Below are 22241 nucleotides of genomic sequence, written 5' to 3'. Positions count from 1 at the left end.
TCCTTTAAAACCAAATAACGAATTTATCCAAGTGCTGTACTTTATAAGGTAAAAGATTTCAAAGCACTCCAAGGTAAAGGAAGAAGAGCCTTGCTCTATTGTTTAATGATACAAATTTAAAAAAAAATCTTTTCAAAAAAAGTAAAAAAAAATTTCCAAATCACATATTTACCTTTCATATGTGAACATTCTATGTGTTCAGAATGTGAACTGTTTAGCTACCTGAATGTAGATACTTCCCAAAAACATTTACAGGCTAATGAGATAAGAATCAGTTGTTACTATGAAATAGAACATATTCATATATTTAAAAAGATACTACTAGTGTTTCTTAAAAGAATATATGTGGGTGCAGCTCCTCATATGTAAGAAGAAACATAACAATATGTTTGTTCAGAGTCATGACAGTATTTTTGAAGCTTCCCTTGCTCCTTCAGATTCTCATTCCTCAAGGAATTATTACCCTGAATTTTTAAATGACTCTTTTACTGCTTTTCTTTATAGTCTATCATCTATGTATGTAGATTTAAATGATACATTATTTTATGTTGCCTTGCTTTTAACTTTATAAAGGATACTACTGTTTGTATATTCTGTGACTTGCTTGTTTTTGAGATCCAATCATGAATATGAATAGGTAAAGTTAATAATTTTCACTACTGTATGGTTTTGGATGCATTCCATTGTGTGATCGATAGTCATTTTGATTGTATCCAGTTGCTATTATAAAATATGCTATGAATATTCCATGCCAGTGAATTTAAAGTTATCCTTATGTGGATCTACCATATGATTCAGCAATACCACTCCGAGGTATCTGTCCAAAGGATACAAAAACACTAATTTGAAAGGTTATGTAAACTTTTATATTCCTTGCAGTACTATTTATAATAACCAAACAATAGAAACATAAATGCCCAACCTAACTGCCCAAAAACAGATGAGTGGGTCAGGAAGATGTGGTATGTACATACAATATATTTTTTAAACAATTCTTTTTTTTTTAAAGATTTATTTATTTATGCATACAAGAGCTGGGGTACAGGCCAGAGATGCTAGGGGTGGGAGGGGGTGGGGGAGTGGGGGTGAGAGGATTCACCAGAGATGGATGGGGAGCAGAACAGGCAGACTGACTGAAATACACTGCTGAGGGGTGCAGGGAGTCAGGAGAGGTCTGCTGCACCACGTGGGTTGCTCCCTGGCCAGCCGGGGATCAAACTCAAGCTGCAGAGTCTGCGCAGCAGATTGCTTCATAGTGCAGTGCTTAACCCTTTGTACCACCAGGGAGGCTCCTATACATACAGTATTACTCAACTATTATAAAAAGATTAATGCTTGTTATTTGTGATAATTTGGATGGAACTGGAGAGGATTATGCTCAGTGACATATGTCAGGAGGAGAAAGACAAATACTGGGCCATGTCACTTATATATGGTATATAAAGAAACAAAACAAAAAGTCATATAAAGCCGAACTAAACTAATAACTAACCCTAGAAATCTGAATGTAGAGCTGGGGCTACAGGCCAGGGGAGGAGGGGAGACATGAGAGCAAAGAGGGAGAGAGCACAATGGACTGGCATTTTCACGGTGGGTGTGGTGGGTGTGGTGGGTGTGGTGTGCTAGCACCTGAAGGTAGAGATTCTCTGAAACACAGAGTATTTTAAGCCAATGCTGTCTAAATAAAAAATACATTAGGGGCCTCCTTGGTGGAGCAAGGGTAAAGACACAACCTAGGAAGCAATCTGCAGCCACTGCAGCAGGGGTTCTCTCCCCGGGCAGGGAGCTACCCACATGGTATGGCAGACCTCTCCTGACTCCCCTGCTCCTCCCCTCAGCAGTGTATTTCAGCCAATCTGCTTGTTCTGTTCCCCACTCTGTCTTTGGTGAGTCTTCTCACCACCCGCACCTCTGTCCTGTACCCCTGTTCTTGTACACATAAATAAATCAATCTTAAAAAAAATTAAAAAAATACATTAGAATGAAATAATCCTTATGTGCAAACTGACTTTTCTAATATGTATCATTAATTTAGTGAGGAAGTAGTCATGTGCTGTGGTTTAGTGGCATCCTTCAGTTGTTAAGTTGAATGAATGTTCATGAATCACAACAAGACAAAGGGTGTGCACACAGACTCAGTGTTTGGATCCACTAATGTCCATGAAAGGACCCTGACCATCTGGAGTCAATGTGTTGAAAGAAAAAGACGCAATAATTTTTTTTCATTTATTATCATAAAATTGTGTTGATATGCAGGAAATTTCCTAGTAATATAGTTTCCAATAAGCAACTGTAACTGAGGTGGCTGGAAACACTGCATGAGAGAGCAAGATGACTTCTCTCCAATACAATTTTGTTTTTCTTCTTTGTAATTGTATGTTGATACTGAGTGGCAAAAATAGTTTGAGAACTTGCAATCACAGCACTTTATTCCTACCTTCTGTGTAAATTCAGAGTAACCTCTCTAAGCATAGCTGTAACCACTCAGTTGATTTCTACAAGACAGTTTCAACCACTGATTGAAACTAACAAGGTCAATTTTACATTTTATGCTAACAAAACAGCATCCTTTTTTTTTTTTCCCTAGAGAAAGAATATATGCTACTTAAAAAGCTCAAGCAATGTCTTTACCAGGCTAAAACAAACATAAACAAAACTCACCAGTTTACTGACGTTGAATAAAAAGGTGCATATTATTTGTATTTAAGGAAAACCATAACAAGCGGGTCAAGGAGCAGTAGACATGAAGTTCTGGTTCTCAATAGATTTGCTATATTTGCAAGTTTTCTGTGCAGCTAAAGGTTCCTTTGCTCAGTACCTTGCCATCTTCAAGGTCCACTAAACTTTTCAAATCTGTCCTGGGTAAAGAGGGACATATCAGCTTCTTAGCTGGTGTCCATTAGTACCAGATGTTGACAAGATAATTCACTTTATCTAATCCTTGCTCTGTAGCAACTTTTGAACTAATAAAATGTGTCCCAGGGTCCTCTTGTGAAAACCAGTTTATGATATTTGGGTTTTCAAGGAAAATATCACTCAAATGCTGTCACACTCACCAGCCCTCCTTACCCATCACTTCCAGATGAAATTTCATCTTCTAGTTCCCAATTATTATATTACCTTGTCAGTTAGATTTTATTACAATACTTTAGCATAAATGTATACTGGTGTGCCTTGCTCTTTCAGTTAGAGTGAACATGTAATTTATTATCCAAACCAGAACACTTTAGTGAATGAAGGAGATGACATCCAAAATTATGACAAGGCAGCAGGTATGAACCACATTCTCTGGTCTCCCATGGAAGCCACGTCTGGCAGTGTCAGAGTGTGGCTCTTACTATGAAAGGCACCCACTGAAAAAGTAGTACTTTTTGTATTTCCCGTTAGAATTCTGTGACACGAGTATCTCTTTTTCCTTTCCTGCTTTTCTCAGTCTGAGCTTTTTTGTAAATTGTTCTTCAAGGGTATATTGCACACAGATTTTTGGTGCCTGTTGTTAAGGATAGTAGAATGCCAAACACTGAATATATTCCTTTTTAGGGAATCTTGGTCCTCTTTAATAGCTTACTTGTACCACTAAGTTAGGGAATAGTAATTTATAGTCAGAATTGCCCAAGTGTGTTGTATGAAGCATCAGCAGGCCAGGAGATCTATAACTCTGTAATGAAGTCTCACCTGATGACCTCTTCTGCTGTGGTGACATGAAGTGACAATTTCTGCTATCCTCAGAGGTACTTAACCTATGACTTCCTCAGTCGTGATTGATATGTTTCATTAATTTACCAACAAGAATCATTTACACTTTCCCTCACAAATTAGGTCATCGATGAAAGAGCCTCTGTCATTCCAGCACCAAGGTTTGGGGTAATCTTCTACACGGAGGCCTAAGCCTCTCCCAGGCTGAGGTCATTTCAGGACCTGGTTCCCCTTGTTTCTTTCTCTCTTTTTTTTTAAGATTTATTTATTTATTTATATAAGCACTGGGTATAGTCAGAAGCGTGGGAGGGTGAGAGTAAATTCACCAGACCCAGAGCCGGGAGCAGAACAGGCAAACTGATGAAGTACACTGCTGAGGGGAGCAGCGGGCGAGGCAGGAGAGGTATGCGTGCCATGTGGGATCCTCCATGTGGGACCCTCGCTGGCAGCCTGGCATTGATCCAGAGCTGCAGAGGCTGCAGGCAGCTTCACAGCCCAGTGCTCAACTGCTGCGCCACCAGGGGAGGCCCGTCCCCCTTGTTTCTTGACCTCTATGATAACTGAGGAGGTGAAATTCTAAGTGACTTGGTCTTTGCTTCATTACACTTTTACTTCCAGAAAGATTTCCTGTGACTCACTGAATTTGGTTTAGTTTCATTCCTAAGAGAAATAAATGAGTTTGAGACTTATAGTATAGTGAAAAGGAAGATAAACGGAAAAGGAGCAATAACAATGATTCCATAAAACTATTTATTGATGTAATATTCCCTCTCCCTTATCCTAGAGTCCTTAGTTGCTAAGTGTTGTAAGTGGAAGTCACCTGTAAAGATATATCATGTTTCTTCCAAATATATTCAACCCTTCGGAAATTTGCTTCCAAGCTGAAATGTATGCATCTTCACACAAATCAAGAAATCTATAAAAGAAAGGAATCCATAAAAGGAAGCGGTAGTTTTCATGATGTCACATGTCATTTGAAATAACATCATCACTGTGAAGTGAATTTGTGAGGTTTCATTGTGCCCAGTAATGGTTTTGACCTGATGCAAACCTTGGCTTGTTTTCACTAATGTTTGTAAAGAATAGAAAGGTCTAAAGCCTAAAAGTTTAGGAAGTGATTATGAGGAAAAGCACAAAGTCGGATAGAAACCCAAATAGTGTCCCAAGGAGGAACAAAAGTGTTGAAGTTTTTTGTGGAAAGAAAAGAATGCATAAGGTCAATGTCTTAAAAAAGGAATAATTGGGGCCTCCCCGGTGGCACAGCAGTTGAGTGCTGGGTTGCGAATCTGCCCGCAGCCTCTGCAGCGCCGGTTTGATCCCTGGCCCCCGGGCGAGGGTCCCACATGGCGCACAGACCATTCCTGCTGCCCACTGCTCCCCTCAGCAGTGTACTTCAGTCTGCCTGCTCTGCTGTCTGCTCTGACTCTGGTGAAGTCTCTCACCCTCCCGTGCCTCTGACTGTACCCAATGCTTGTATAAATAAATAAATAAATCTTTAAAAAAAAAAAAAAAGGAATAATTGGTGGTAACAAATTTAAATTATTTTTGACTATACATATTGGTTACTGATTCTACCCTGAGACAGAAAGTTCATAATCATCGGTGCGCCTGATTTTAATGATTTTTCGAACATTTGTTTTCTTGATAATTTCTTAAAACATAAACCTTTTTTTTTTTTTTGGTCCAGTTCAAAGATCTGACCTAATTCAAATAATTTGAGTGAAGCTGATTCTCTGTTGTGACTGCCCTGGCTCCATTTTTAAGATGACTCCACTCATGTCAACTTTTCACATACGGAAAGAAAAAGAAAAAGTAAACTACATGCATTTTATGGAAATGTAGGATAAAAAAATAAACTTCCTTCTACCCTTCTAGCTTTTTTTTTGGCTGAGATTTCCCTGTAATAAAAAACAGAGCAACAAGAAAAAAGCAAACAGAAGTTTACTTACTGTATATCTCCTTATATACATGGGACATATCCAGTAACACTAAGTAACTCCCCAGATAATCCAAGTGATCACTTTAAACCCCACCTCCAGATAAAGACAAAAGAAGATGTTAGGGGTGAAGGGAGCCAGTAAACAACAGTGTGGCTGTTGTAAGAGTTACCTCCATGACTTATCCATTGATTAAGGTTTCTAGATGTTTGATCATCCTCATCTTTGTTGTGCAAAGAAACAGATATATAAGTAGAGATCCCACTTATCATTGTAATTTTGTCTTATAAAAGGGTAACTTTTTGTTTTTTAGAGCTTTTCCCTGTGTCTGCTCTTTCTTAAAACCAGCTCCAGTTAATCCTCATGCCAAAGATCATACATTGAGGTGGCATATCCTGTTTTCCTTCAAAAATCCTTAAATAGAAAGCTAGCATGTAGGTTGAATGTCAATTGCTGCTCCTTGAAAGTGCATGTCTCAGTGACACCATGATGAGAGTACAAAACAGGTTGAGTGAAAACCACACAAGTACAATAAGTAAAATATTTAAGATTGTTTCTTCAATTTGATTTTAAAAATAAGAAACTCATGAAATAGATTCAAACCCCATGCTATAACTACTAACATAAGAATTCCACATTTACCTGACTGGAAAATACAAAACAAAAAGATAAATAATTAGTAAGTTAAAAGAAAACTGTTATTCTGGAAATGATATAAATGAAACTTTATAAGACAAAACAATGAAATGTACTCATGTTGAAAAGCTGAAAATTTTTCCTCTAAAATCAGGAAGAAGACAATGATGCCCACTTTTGCTAATTTTATTCAACAGTATTAGAAGTCCTAGCCAAAGCATTTAGCCAACATAAAGAAATTAACATGCATTGAAAGGAGGAAATAAAACTATCAGTATTTCAATATGATATCATGTTACAGGTACAAAACCTTAGACTCCAACAAAAAGGATTAGGGATAATAAATTCAGTAAAGTTGCAGGGTATAAAATCAATTCACAAAAGTCTGTTGTGTTTCTATAGACTAATAATGAACTGTCAGAAAGAAAAATTAAGAAAATAATTGTTCTTACAGTTGCATCAAAAAGAATAAAATACATAGGGATAAGTTTGTTCAAATAGCTGGATGACCTCTGTATTGAAAACAACAAGAAATTAGTGAAAGAAGTTGAAGGATACAAATAAATGAAAAATATTCTATACTTATGAAGTGGAAGAATTAATATTGTTAAAATGTCAATACTACATAATACATAAAACTATCTGCAAGTTCAGGATGATCCCTATCAAAATTCCAGTAACATTTTCTATAAAAATAGAAAAAAAATCAACATTTATATGGCACTACATAACACCCTATATAACCAAAGCAATCTTGAGAAAGAACAAATTTGGAGGCATCCCATTCTGTAATTTCAAACTATATTATAAAGCAGTAGTAATCCAGTCAAAATCATACTGCATAAGAACAGATATATAGATGAATGAACAGAATAGAGAACCAAGACATAACCTCAAACATATATGATCAGTTAATTTATGACAAAGAAACCAAGACTCTACAATAGGAAAAGAACAGTCTCTTTAATAAATGGCATTGAGTGAATAGCCACATGCAGAGAATAAAACCCCTCCAGGGTCTTACACCACTCACAAGAATTAACTCTAAATGGATTAAAGACTTAGTGTGAGTCTTGAAACCATCAAATTCCTAGAAGAATATACAAGCAGTAATTTCCTTGACATGCCTCAATGATGGCTTTTAAATCTCACACCAAAAACAAAATCAACCAGAGCAAAAATAAACAAGTAGGAAAATAAGAAACTGAAATGCTTCTGTGCAGCAAAGAAAACTGTCAACAAATGGAAAGGCAAGGTACTGAATTTGGGGGAAATATTTGTGAATCATATATCTGGACGATGGATAATATCCAAAACATATTAAGAACTGATGTATCTTAATCACAACAACAAAAAGGCAATCTTATTTCAAAAGGGGCAGAAGATTTGAACACTCAGTTTTCCAAAGAATACATATAAGATGTTCAACATGTATATGAAAAATGCTCAATAACATTAATCATCAGGGAAATGCAAATCAAATCACAATGAGATATCACATCATACCTGTTAAAGTATCTGTTAGCAAACAGACAAGAAATAACAGTCTTGGTGAAAATGTGGAGAAGAAGGAACCTTTGTGCATTATCAGTGTGAAGGAAAATTAGTGCAATGACCCTGGAAAACAATATGTAGGCTTCTCAAAAAATTGAAGATAGAACTACTATGTGATCTCGCAATTTGATTTTTAAGTCTATAGCCAAACAAAATGAAAGCACTAACTTGAAAAAGACAGTTATACCCCCATCCTTATTGCAGCATTATTTATGATAGTCAAGATTTTGAAACAACCTGTGTCCATCAATGGATGAATGCTTAAAGAAAATGTGAGGTATATACAATGGAATCGTATTCAGCCATTATTTCCTGTAATAAATAATGTGCAATATTTTTGACGTAACTTATTTTCTCCTATGTATGTCTCCATGCCCTGTGTTCAGGCTGCCCTGACGGTGACTCAGGATGTAGAAGTCCGCTGGGGGCATTTCAGGGATGTCTCCGGCTCATCTCTTTTGACAGCAAGGCAGTGGATCTCATTTCGGTGCAGCAGGGGGCGCTAGGGAGTTTCCGTGATCTCCAGATAGACACTTGCGGCCTCACGGACCGGTAAGGCGATTCCAGGTATTTCGAATACCTGTTTTCAATCATTTGGCAGTTTGTATGCTCCCAAACTACTAAATTCTTACAGAATCCTCTCTATGCTGCTGTAATTATTAATGACTGTAAATGTTGACAAGCACAAATACTTTGATAAATATACCATTGCATAGATACATTAGTCTCCTGGAAAGAGATAATGAATTATAGAAACAAGTAATTCAAACTCATTTGTGGTCAGTTTCTTTTAGTCCACACTCCTTTCTACAGGGGAAATAAAAAGTAACTCTTCTTTTGAGAAAGGTTGGGGCTTCAGGGATTTTTATTTATGTTGTGAACATAATAAAAAACGGAGAGACACTGCTACTACATACTCACCAGTTCACTGAAGTAGATGGTTACAAGAAGGAAAGGGGGAAGTGAGTAGGTAAATGGGGAAAATCATATGGTGAAGGATGGAAACTAGACTTTAGGTGGCAATACTATACTAATATAATATATACAGATGTTGATTTTTTCATTAGAATGATTTTTTTATTTTTAAAATTATATTAATAGAGGTAACAATGGTTTACAACACTGTGTCTATTTCAGGGGTATAGGTTCACACCTCTGCAGATGTGAGTCCTCATACTGCCCCCACCATCAAAGCGTGCAGATGTTGATTTATAATTTTGTTCACCTGAAACCTGTGTCATGTTTTAAACCAACATTACAGCAATAATTTTTTTACAAGAAAAACATTAAAATTGCCAAGCATTGCAAATGTATTCAAGTTATATTATTAGCCATGCTGTCTTTTACTTTTTTTGGCTAAAGTGATGGCTTAGGCATAACACCAGTTTTCTTGGATGTGACATGTATAGCTTCATGCCTTCCCTGTGGTAGGAGTGCAGCAGGTTGTTGTTGAATTAATGAACACACTTCTGCCATTCTCACACATTCAAATACAGGAAATATCTTCACTCACACTTGACAGTATTTGTGGAGTAAATCTATTCCAATTTTGACACTAATTGGAGCCCCATGTCCTATTCAATAAACCACAAGTTAAAAATGCAATTTAGCCCTGTATTATTAGAAAACTATCAATTTCCAGTATGTGAAATATTGACTTGTGAGATCTTGATTTTTTAAAATAGATGTTCATGCTTATATTGTCATAGTCTATTCATTTGTAGAGAAAAAGAGATTCAAAGAATTTTGTCAAAAACTCTCAGTTCTGATTTTCAGATTCTTAATTTTTTTTTTTGCTCAGAAACTGACATCATCTATAAATTATGATTGCAGGAAACTCTAGAATCCTGAATCTTGGTATTGGGAAAAGGCTTAGAGGTGTTCCTTGAGGGGTAGGGCCCACCACCAACCACCCGGGGGGCAGCCTTCATGGGAAGCAGGGTCAGTGGTCACAGCCCCCTCAGAGTGGTCACTTCAATTAATGAAGCTCACAGAAAGTATTTTAGGGACTAGAGAATTCTCTCTCAAACTACGATGAGATCACAATATTTCTCTTACATAAGGAATCCACAATGCCTCTTTTTGCATAAAAGTCTTTTAATCTAAGAGAAAAAATGAAAGATAAAAGGTTTTCAATATGACTCACAAAACTGATTTTCAGAAATATGTACTGATCTATGGAGACATGTAGGACACTAAGTTAACTTCTTTAAGCAAAAATTGAATTTCATGGCAACTCTCTAAGTGAATATGAGAATAACTCTCTGTACTTTGGAGGACTTACAAAGTTGCTAATTGTATTTGTGTGTGTGTGATTTACAGTCTTAAAAACAGTACTTATTCTCCACTGCTCTTGAGTAATAAAAATATTTATTCAACTTTATGTATGTCCAATGCACCATCATATGGATTTACTTGAAAATGTGTCCAAGCAAACATCCCTGTAGGCCCTCTCCTGGCACTGCCCTGTGCCTGGCCATCCACCCAGCTCACCTGTCTACCAAGAACACCTCCTTCTCCCCCAGAGCAAGTCCACATGTGGAGCTGAGATTTATTATCAAAATGCAAGAAGTTTTACAATTTTTATCCTTTGGGCATGAGAATTAATAATTAATGTTATATAGTAGCATTCCTGACTCAAATGAAAGATTCTGAAAAGATGTTTTGAAATCCACTGGGGGCTGGTTCAACAAGGACACATGGGCAGAGTACTCTCTTCCTTTGGTTCCCATGGCACTTTCCAGGGAAGACTCCTGGTCCTTTGGGACAAGGATCTGTGGATGCCTTTTGTGCATTTGAGTAACACTCTGACTACAAATAGAAGGTAACTTGGGTGTGGGTGGCAGAGAGAGAAGGTGTGGGTAATAAGAGTCCAGGAAGCCAGGTAAAGAGCTGTGAGAAGTGACAGATAGCCTGAATTAAGGGATAGAAAAGCCTGAATGATTTACATGGATTCAATGAGCAGAATCAAAAATTGATTTGTTGCATGCCTTGGGGTGATGGTGAAGGAGAAGTTGGAATAACCCTTTTGTTCTGGCTTGGACAGTTGGGTAAAGGGTGATACCATCCTATGGAGTAGTGATGGAAAAGAAGAACAATTTTTGGTAAGACAGTCAAAGAGTTTCAGTTTTCAAATCTCGAGATACTTTTTTTTTTAAAGATTTATTTATTTAAGACTGGGGTACAGGCCAGATGCACAGGAGGGTGAGAGGATTCACCAGAGACAGAACAGAACGGGGAACAGAACAGGCAGACTGACAGAAAACACTGCTGAGGGGAGCAGCGGGTGAGACATGAGAGGTCTGCTGTGCCATGTGGGACCCTCGCCGGCCGACCGGGATGGAACCCACACTGCAGAGGCTGCAGACAGCTTCATAGTGCTGCACTCAACCGCCTGCGCCACCAGGGGAGGCCCAATCTCGAGATATCTTGAAGATCATAAACGTGAAGCATTGTCAAATTGAAAAGAAACTTAAACATAGGATCTCCTTGAGTTTGTATATCAGATGCCTGTTTTTCACTTTTTGTGGACAAGAGGATCTTCTACGTAATCTTTTGATAAATCTTGCCCATTCACCCCATGGTTCATCAGCATTATCTGTCATAACTGAATTCCCACTAGTAATCTGAGTTTATTTTTATCACTCTAGATCTGCACTCTGTCTACCATCATAGTCCTACACATACCTGATGAAATGTCTGAATTGGCTCTCCTCCTAGTTAAAGGCTCTGCTCTCTTAGCAGTTTTTCAAAGGTCAAAGTATTGCTCACTGTTCCAATCCCAGTTGCCTGCCAGCACATCAGTCCTGATCTGAAGGGTCCTGGCCCTGCAGGGTGTGTAGGAGTCATAAGCTCCATTCCCAAAAACACTTGCTCAGACCAACCCCCTGCCTGGCCTGTATGTAAGCAGAGTCCGTGTGCCAGTCTCATGTTCTCCACACATCCCTGCTTTATTCCCTCTCTGGTCCTCCTTATGCATGTTTTTGCAAGTTTGAGCCCACCAGGAAAGCAGAAATCTCAAGGTACAGAACCTGACTTTGGGCATGGTAGAATTCATGGCTATTAAAGAAAAGGCTAATTGGGCAGCAGTCACTAAGTGGGCATAAGGGAGCACAGCTTGGACTGCTCATAAATCCCTGGAGCTGAAGAGTCAACCTTTTGTTTTCCTAAGAAGCCCACTTTCTTGTTTTGGCACAGAATTTGATACTGTAAGGCCCTGCAGGGAAGAGTTTAGGTATGTCCTTTAGAATGAAATGGAATTTATTTCCAACATCTGTCTCCCAAGTAGCAAAGTTGTAATCACTATAGAGTAGAAGTAACCTGAAATTTCTTATTCCTCCTTGAGAGAAAAAGACATTGAGCTTAAGAGGATACTGAATAGTTATGTGAGAAGCTTCTGTGTGACATTTAGAATTCAGTTAAATTTATGTAGTTAACAAGATAGGAAATATGACCTGACCAGGACCCAGACATTTTACTTTAAGTTGATGTTGGTCTTTTCTGTGATAAAGATATGATTACTTCCCCAACCTTCTCAGCCTTCAATTTTGGAATACTGCTCAAGGATCATGTCTGACAGTCACAGAGGGTCTGGATGGTGGGGGATGGCTCTCCATCTTCAGCATTTCCTCAAGGAAACAGAGGAACCAGAAGACTCAGACCTGTCAGCCTCTATCTCCCCAACTCTCTTCCTGAAGCTCCATGGGAACTCTAACCCCTACCATTTCTATGGACTCCGGTTTCATCTTCACAGCCCCCTGAGCCTTGATCATTTTCTGTGAACCTAAGACCAGCACACCAGTGGGGAACACATGCTCACACCAGATCTAGGAGGGTCACCACCACTTCATGCTTGTGACGTACGTAGGATGAACTCACCCCATCTCCATCCCATCATCCTGGCTGGCGTTGCCACTCTAGTTCTATAGACAGACTGACAATACCAGAGAGGTCACAGGTGTGCATGTCACAGAACAGTAAGAAGGACTATGAATTTAGGTTCCTTCATGTCTTATCATCTTGAAATGCTGGATATTCTGTTGTCAGAATGTACCAGTTTATTTACCTATTCACTTGCTAAAGGACATCTTATTTGCTTCCAAGTGTTGGGTAGTTGTAAAGCTGTTATAAACATGATGTTCATGTTTTTTTTTTTTTTGATGTTCAGGTTTTTATGTGGACATAGTTTTCAGATCAACCACTGATGGATTATATGTTAAAAGTATGCTTAGTATTACGAGAAATCTGCCAAACAAACTCTCAAGTAGCTATGCTATTTTACTTTCCTTCCAGCAAAAAATTGGGAGTTACAGTTGCTCTACATTCTCACCAGAATTTGGTGTTGTCAGTATTTGGGATTTCTGCCACACTGATAGATCTGGAGTGATATCTCACTGTCATTTTGAGTTTTCTAATAACATACGGTGCTGGGCATGTTTTCATATGTTTATTTGCCTTCTTGCTGTTATTTTTTGGTGAGGTATCTGTTAGATCTGTTGCCTTTTTTTTTTTTTAATGCTTGTTCATCTTATTGTTGAGTTTTAAGAGTTCTTTGTATATGTTGGATGTCAATCTTAGTAGTTAATGGAAAGTTTAAGAGAAGGAAAACAAAAACATATCTATCCAATTTGCATCACAATTTGGGTCAAACTGGTGATGCCTTTAGGAATCAGATTGAGAAATCACTAACACTGATACTTTAAATATTTTTCCCTCAGATAATTGAATAAACCATAATATAATTCAGATAAACAAAATAAAAATAAAACTTATGTATCATGGAGATTGTGGCATCTCACTTGTTAAAACTTTAGTGAAGTATATATTACTATGTACTATGTTTTTTCTTTTATGGATCACATTGAAAAGTCATCACCAAACCCAAGATCACTTAGATTTTCTCCTTTGTTATCTTCTGGAAGTTTAATAATTTGCATTTTACATTTAGGTCTCTTATCTGGTTTGAGTTACTTTTGTTAAAAACACATCGTCTGTGTCAGCTGAATGTATTTTTATGAATCTGTTTCTGGAATCCCTCTTCTATGCCATTTATCTGTTTGCTCTTGTACCAGTAGCACATGGTCGTGATTACTGTAACTTCATTAGTCTCAAAGTGGAGTAGTTTCAGTCTTTTGACTTCTTTCTTCTATATTTCCTTGACTATTCTGGATATTTTGCCTTTCCACATACACATTAGAATCAAATTGTCGATATCCACAAAGTCAATTGTGCAATGATGATAAAGTTTGAATTGAATATATAACTCAAGTTAAGAACTGACATCGTAACAATGTTGAGATACCCTATACATGAACATAGAACATCTCTACTTGGATTTTCTTTGTAGTTTTCTTTTTTTTAATTTAAATTTTATTTTTATATCCCCCTTACAATTACAACCCCTTATTTTGACCCCAAGCCCTCCTTTCCCTGCCCCCCCATAGAGTGTCTGGTTCATAGTTGTTTGTTGATTTTTTTTTAATTTTTTTTCTTTTTTCTTTTTTCTTTTTTTTTATAATAAATTTTATTTTTATATTCCTCATACAATTGCAACCCCCCCATTCTGACCCCAATCCCTCCCTCCTGCCCCTTACTCCCCAAAAAGTGTCTCTGGTTCACAGTTTTTTGTTGATTTTGATTTTCGATTTCTTATAGTTGTTCATTTTTCTGGTCCCTTATTTAAGTTTTCTAGATTCCTGCTATGAGTGAGACCATCCGGTATTTTTCTTTTTCTTTTTGGCTTATTTCGCTGAGCATGATCCCTTCCAGCACCATCCATGTTGCTGCAAATTGCATGTGTTTATCTTTTTTGAATGCTGAGTAATATTCCATGGTATATATGTACCACATCTTCTTAATCCAGTCATCTATTATGGGGCATTTGGGCTGTTTCCAAAGCTTAGCTATTGTAAATAGTGCTGCTATAAACATAGGGGTGCAGGTGTTCTTTGGAATTGATGTTTCTGTGTCCTTTGGGTAAATACCTAGGAGTGGAATTGCTGGATCATACGGAAGCTCTATGTTTAGTAGGTCCAGAAATCTCCACACAGCTCTCCATAATGGTTGGACCAGTTTGCACTCCCACCAACAGTGCAGAAGAGTTCCTTTTTCTCCACACCCTCGCCAACACTTGTTATTGCTAGTTTTTTTAATATGTGCCATTCTCACTGGTGTAAGATGGTATCTCATTGTAGTTTTGATTTGCATTTCCCTGATTACAAGTGATGTTGAACATTTTTTCATATGCCTGTTGGCCATTTGCATTTCCTCTTCAGAGAAGTTTCTTTTTAGCTCTTCTGCCCATTTTTTGACGGGATTATTTTCTTTGTTGTTGAGTCTCATCAGCTTTTTGCAGATTTTTGTGATCAGTCCTTTATCATTAGTGTTGTGTGCAAAAATGTTCTCCCAGTTGGTGGGGTTTCTCTTTGCTTTTGTTATTGTCTCTTTTGCTGTGCAGAAGCTCTTTAATTTGATGTAGTCCCAGCTGTTTATCTTTGCCTTCACTATCACTGCTTTGGGTGATGTGTCTGTAAAGATGTCTTTGATGTACAAATCACATAGTGTTTCACCTATATTTCCTTCTATATATTTTATGGTTTCAGGTCTTATGTCTAGTTCTTTAATCCATTTTGAGTTGATTTTTGTGTATGGTGTGAGGTAGTGGTCAAGCTTCATTCTTTTGCATGTAGTGACCCAGTTTTCCCAGCACCATTTATTGAACAAACTTTCTTTGCTCCAATGCATATTCTTTGCTCCTTTGTCAAAGATTAGTTGACCATAAATCTGTGGGTTTATTTCTGGATTTTCTATTTGATTCCATTGGTCTGTGTGTCTGTTCTTGTTCCAATACCATGCAGTTTTGATGATTATGGATTTGTAGTATAGTTTGAAGTCTGGCAGTGTGATGCCTCCATTCCCTTCCTTTTTTTTCAGGAGAGCTTTGGCTATTCGGGGTTTTTTGTGATTCCATATGAATTTCATCAATAATTGTTCTATTTCTTTGAAGAATGACATTGAAATTTTGATTGGAATAGCATTGAATCTGTAGATTGCTTTTGGTAGGATGGCCATTTTAATAATGTTTATTCTTCCAATCCATCAGCAGGGGATGTCTTTCCATTTCTTTGTGTCTTCTATTATTTCTTTTAACAGTGTTTTGTAGTTTTCTTTGTGTAGGTCCTTTACCTCTTTTGTTAGATTTATTCCCAAATATTTGATTTTTTTTGTTTCAATAATAAAAGGGATGGTTTTTTTGATTTCTTCTTCAGATTTATTGTTTGTGTATAGGAAGGCTACTGACTTTTGCGTGTTGATTTTGTATCCTGCCACTTTACTGAACTGATTGATGAGTTGAAGGGGTTCTCTATGTATATTATCATATCATCTGCAAATAGTGATAGTTTGACTTCTTCTTTTCCTATTTGGATTCCTTGGATGTCTTTCTCTTGTCTTATTGCTCTGGCTAGGACTTCCAGTATTATATTGAAGAGCAGTGGTGAGAGTGGACATCCTTGTCTTGTTCCAGATCTTAATGGAATTGCTTTCAGCTTTTCACCATTGAGAATGATACTGGCTGTTGGCTTGTCATAAATGGCCTTTATGATGTTGAGGTATGTTCCTTGTATCCCAAGAATTTCAAGGGCTTTTATCATGAATGCGTGTTGCACTTTGCCGAAAGCTTTCTCAGCATCTATTGATATTATCATATGGTTTTTATATTTCGTTTTGTTGATGTGTTGGATAACGTTGATTGATTTTCGGATGTTGAACCATCCTTGTGTCCCTGGAATGAATCCTACTTGGTCATGGTGAATTATCTTATGGACACATTGTTGGATTCTGATAGCTAAAATTTTATTGAGGATTTTTGCATCAGTGTTCATTAGGGAGATTGGCCTGTAGTTTTCCTTTTTTGCGTTGTCCTTGTTTGGTTTTGGTATTAGTGTAATGTTGGCTTCATAGAACGTGTTTGGTATTGTCCCTTTCTTCTCAATTTTTTGAAAGAGTTTGTGAAGGATAGGCACTAATTCGTCTCTGAATGTTTGGTAGAATTCATTTGTAAATCCATCAGGTCCTGGGCTTTTGTTTTTGGGGAGGTTTTTGATTACCATTTCAATTTCGCTGCTTGTAATTGGTCTGTTTAGGTGTTCTATTTCTTCTTTATCTAGCTTTGGGTGATTGTAGAGTTGTAAGAATTTGTCCATCTCCTCTAGATTGTTGAACTTGTTTCCATATAACTGTTCGTAGTAGTTACTGATTATTCTTTTGATTTCTGCTGTGTCTGTTGTGATTTTTCCTCTTTCATTTATGATCCTGTTTATTTGTGCTTTCTCCCTTTTTTCCTTTGTGAGCCTGGCTAGGGGTTTGTCTATTTTATAGATTTTTTCAAAGAACCAGCTCTTGGTTTCATTGATCTTTTGGATTGTTTTTTTAGTTTCAATTTCATTTATTTCTGCTTTGTTTTTTATTATTTCTTTTCTTCTACTGGTTTTGGGGTTTTTTGTTGTTCTTTTTCTAGATCTTTGAGCTTCGAGATTAGGTTGTTTCTTTGAGTTCTTTCTTGTTTCTTGATGTGAGCTTCTATTGCTATATATTTTCCTCTTATTATTGCTTTTGCTGCATCCCATACATTTAGGATATTGGTGTCCTCCTTGTCATTCAATTCAAAGAATTTTTTAATTTCTTCTTTGATCTCCTCATTAGTCCAGTGGTCTTCCAGTAGTGTGGGTTTCAATCTCCATGAGGTAGGAGAGTACCTTGCCTTCTTTTTATGGTTTATTTCTAGTTTGATGCCTTCATGGTCAGAAAAGATGGTTGATATGATTTCAATCTTGGTGTATCTGTTGATGTTTGTCTTGTGCCCCAGTATGTGATCGATCCTGGAGAATGATCCATGTGCGCTTGAGAAAAATGTGTACTCCGTTTTTTTGAGGTTTAGTGTTCTATAGATGTCTGTTAAGCCCAAATGCTCTAGGTCCTTATTTAGAGCTTTAGTTTCTTTACTTATTTTTTGTCTTGTTGATCTATCCATTGTTGATAGTGGTGTGTTGAAGTCTCCCACTACATATGTGTTTTCTCTGATGTCTGTTTTCAGAGAGGACAACAGTTGTCTGATATATTTTGGTGCTCCTTAGTTTAGTGAGTGTATGTTAATGAGTATTTCTTCTTGAAGTATTGTCCCCTTGATCATGATGTAGTGACCATTGGGGTCTCTTTTTATTTTTTTGAGTTTGAAGTCTGTTTTATCTGATATAAGTATAGCTGTTCCTGCTTTCTTTTTTGGTCCATTTGCTTGTAGGATTGTTTTCCATCCTTTAACTTTGAGCTTATTTTTATCTTTTGTAGCTAAATGTGTTTCCTGGAGACAGCAAAAGGTTGGATTTTGTTTCTTAATCCAGGCTGCAACTCTGTGTCTTTTTATTGAAGAGTTTAGTCCATTTACATTTAGAGTTAATATTGATAAGTTAGCATTTGTATTTGCCATTGTGTTTGTCGTTCCTTTGATTTTATTTATTCTTTTAATAACTTTTTTTTTTTGGCCTTCTTTCGTTGTTATTCGTCCCTCTGAGGTTCTGTCTTTAGGATTCCTTGTAGTATTTTTGGAGTGGGGGTTTAGTCGTAATGAAATTCCAGAGTTTCTCTTTGTCTGGGAAGGTCCTTATTCTTTCTTCATAGAGGAAGGAGAGCTTTGCGGGATAGAGTATTGTTGGTTGGCATCTGTTTTCTTGGAGTCTGTTGACTATGTCCCTCCACTCTCTCCTTGCCCGTAGTGTTTCTTCAGAGAAGTCCGATGTCAGCCTGATTGGTTTTCCTTTGAATGTTATCTGTTTCTTCCCTCTTGTCAGCTTCATTATTTTTTCCTTGTCCTGGCTTCTTGGGAGCTTTACTATTATGTGTCTTGCTGTATTTTTCCTTTCGTCGTGGAAGTTTGGTGTTCTTCTTGCTTCTTGTATATCAATTTTCAGCTCCTTCTTCGCGTTTGGGAAGTTCTCTTCATTTATCTCCTGGAATATTTTCTCTGTTCCTACATCTCTCTCCTCTCCTTCTGAAATTCCTATAACTCTTATATTTCCTTTCCTCATGGAGTCAGATAGTTCCTGAAGTCTTTCTTCGTTCTTTTTCCTTCATACTTCTCTTTCCTTTTCTGTTTTGGTTCTTTTTATTTCTGTGTCTTCAAGAGTACTTATTCGTTCTTCCATTTCCTCTATTCTGCTTTCATTGCTTTTCCCAGAGTTCTTTAGTTCCTCCATTAATTCTTTGATCCCCTGCGTTTCTTTTGCTTCCCTCTTTAGGGACTCAATTTCCTTCTTCTGATCATTGTTTTCCTTTATGATTTCTGTCATTTTTTTAATCACTGCAATTTTAAATTCTCTTTCTGGAAGGCTCAGAAGTTCTTCCAAGTTACTGTCGTTGCAATCTGGGGGGTGGTTTTCTTTTTGTGGTGTGCTTTTTTCCTGAGGAGTTGCTAGGTTGTGTGTGGTTCTTCTACTCCCTACTGTCTGTTTTCTAATTTGTCGTATGCATTGGGACACTGTGTTGCTCGGACTGGCCGGCATCTTGGGTGAACTTCTCCGCTCCCCTCTGGCTCCTCCAGGAGCCATCTCTGGCTTCTGAGGGAGCTTTCTGCTGGTTTCAGGAAGTCTTTACTGAAGAAATGTCCCTGTTCTAAAATGGCAACTTGGGACTCTGTCCCTGAGCATCCGGTCTCAGGCACACTCTTCTGTGCGCCCGGTCTGCCCCGGCCGTGGGTGCCTGTTCCCTCTGTGGGCTCAGACTGCTGGTCGGAAGGGGCCTGGCGTGGGCTAACTTCCCAGCTGGCCACTGTCTCCTCCGGGAGCCTTCTGCCCTTTTCAAGCAGACTTAAGAAATTTCCCTGTTCTATGGGGTGTTAGTGACTTTTTTTCTGGTCGCTAGGTGGTGCCAGAGATCTCTCCTATTGTCCTTGGGGGCTGTTTTTCGCCCCCCCCCACCCCGTAGGACAGGGAACAGAGCGGGAATGGTAGGGTAAACCTCAATGGCTTTGGGGTGCTGTGTCTGCCTTGTGCCCCACCGTCGTGGAGAACCCACGCCCCAAACTTCGTGCCCCGGGTCTCAGTTCAAAGCCCTCAGGTCCAGGACTCGGGCTGTAGCCCAGTTCAGTGGCGTGGGAATGGCGCCTTTTGCACCCGCTCCCGTGCCTGGGCGCCTGGTTCCTGCTCACTTAGTGAGGGACTTTCACCTCAGTGAGAAGGACCTCCGCGCGTCTCCCCGCAAGCCTAGGTCGCAGGTGCGGGGACCTGGGCAGCCGCTATCAAGCGCACCGCTTTTCTGCGCAAGCTTACCGGCTGGCCCGGGGCTGTGTGCGGGTCTCCAGAGTCTCTTTGTTCTTCTCTAATGGCGCCCGGAGCCGTGCGCTCACCGCCACGGTGAATCCTGCAGGGTTCTCCACAGCTCCCGTTCACGGGGTGTGGTGTCTGCAATAGTTCCTTTCCACTCACAGTCCCGCTTGCTGGGTAGTTCGTTCTTGTTGGTCATTTTAGTTTGTTGTTTCCCTCCTCTCTGCTGGTCGGAGAGTGCCGACTCTGTGGGCGGGGGAGGGGAGCAGGGTTCTGCGCTTTCCTCCCTTCTAGTCCTTTTTTATAGCAACTTTCTTCTTTGGGTAGTTTGCTGGAGTCGTCCGTTTATCTTCCGTGTCCCAGTCCTCACTGGGACCTGCCGCTTTCCCTCCCTATTAACTTTTTTTAATGAGAGATCTTACTTGCAGCGTCTCCTCGCCGCCATGTTGCTCCGCCCCCCCGTTTGTTGATTTTGATATTTTCTTTCTTATAGTTATTCTTTTTCCTTGTCCCTTATTTAAGTTTTCTAGATTCCTGCTATGAGCGAGACCATCCGGTATTTTTCTTTTTCTTTCTGGCTTATTTCGCTGAGCATGATCCCTTCCAACTCCATCCATGTTGCTGCAAATTGCACGTGTTTATCTTTTTTGAATGCTGAGTAATATTCCATGGTGTATATGTACCACATCTTCTTGATCCAGTCATCGATTTTTAGGCATTTGGGTTGTTTCCAAATCTTAGCTATTGTAAATAGTGCTGCTATAAACATAGGGGTGCAGGTACTCTTTGGAATTGATGTTTCTGTGTCCTTTGAGTAAATAAATGCAAATCAAAACTACAATGAGATACCATCTTACACCAGTGAGAATGGCACATATTGAGAAAACTAGCAACAACAAATGTTGTTGAGGTTGTGGGAAAAAAGGAACTCTCCTGCACTGTTGGTGGGAGAGCAAACTGGTCCAACCACTATGGAGAGCTGTGTGGAGATTTCTTGACCTACTAAACATAGAGCTTCCATATGATCCAGCAATTCCACTCCTAGGTATCTTTGTAGTTTTCTTCATCTATATCTTAAGACATATTTTGTTAGATTTATAACTAAGTATTTCTTTCTCCTTTTTATTAATATAAATAATGCAGTTTTCATTTTATATTCCAATTATTTATTGCTCATTTATAAAAGTGTCCAATAACCTTACTGTAATCACATATGCATTACAGAATTTTGTTGTTGCTGTTGATTCTTTGACAGTTTCTGCATAGACAATCATATTATGTGTAAAAAAAAAAAGGCAATTTAATTTCTTCCTTCAAGTCCATATGCTTTTTGCTTAATTTTCTTGTCTAACTTATTGCATGAGCTAAGACTTTCAATATCATGTTCATACATGATTAATAAGAATAACTGTTTTTCTCCATCCATTGATATGACCATATAATTTTCTTCCTTAGTCCACTGATATTCTAGATTATATTAATTTTCAAATTTAGTTTTTAAAATCTTTGAACAACCTTGCACACCTGCAAAAAATTCCATTTGGTTTTACAAAATTTATACATATTTGGATTCAGTTTGCTAACATTTTGTTGAAGATAAAATTTATTTGTAAAAATCAGGAAAATTTCACAAAGTGCTTTTAATTGATTTTTTTAATCTCATAAACATTAAAATCTCACCTCCAGTTTTAACAAGTGAGATGTCACAATCTCCATGATACATAAGTTTTATTTTTATTTTGTTTATCTGAATTATATTATGGTTTATTCAATTATCTGAGGGAAAATTATTTAAAGTATCAGTGTTAGTGATTTATCGATCTGATTCCTAAAGGCATCACCAGTTTGACCCAAATTGTGATGCAAATTGGATAGATTTTTTTGTTTGTTTGTTTTCCTTCTTTTAAACTTTCCATTAACTACTAAGTCCACAGGACAATGTATTATAATGTTAAATACATGCATTCGTTAGCTGTGACTACACAATAATTTTTCTTAAAAGTTTGTGGCTAAAAACAATTCTGTGGTTGCTGCTGGACTCTCTCATGCTTGGCAGTCTCCTGGGGGTCAGCTGGCAGCTGGATGGTTTATATTTGTACTGGGT

General features: G+C 38.1%; 1 protein-coding gene across 3 annotated transcripts in view; it reads left to right on the top strand.

Moving 5' to 3' along the window:
- Positions 1-22241, top strand: part of LOC119231826 (contactin-associated protein-like 3) — a 218772-nt gene that overhangs the window by 126285 nt on the left and 70246 nt on the right. For all 3 annotated transcript variants that reach the window (XM_037493608.2, XM_037493607.2, XM_037493609.2), the window contains one exon: positions 8210-8375. In XM_037493608.2, the coding sequence (XP_037349505.1) occupies positions 8210-8375 (166 nt within the window). The remainder of the gene's footprint in view (positions 1-8209; positions 8376-22241) is intronic.

This window comes from Talpa occidentalis, unplaced genomic scaffold (assembly GCF_014898055.3).
Source record: "Talpa occidentalis isolate TD23 unplaced genomic scaffold, MPIMG_talOcc4v2.1 talOcc4.7, whole genome shotgun sequence".
Lineage (NCBI taxonomy): Eukaryota > Metazoa > Chordata > Mammalia > Eulipotyphla > Talpidae > Talpa > Talpa occidentalis.
This window is presented reverse-complemented; position numbering and strand designations above follow the sequence as displayed.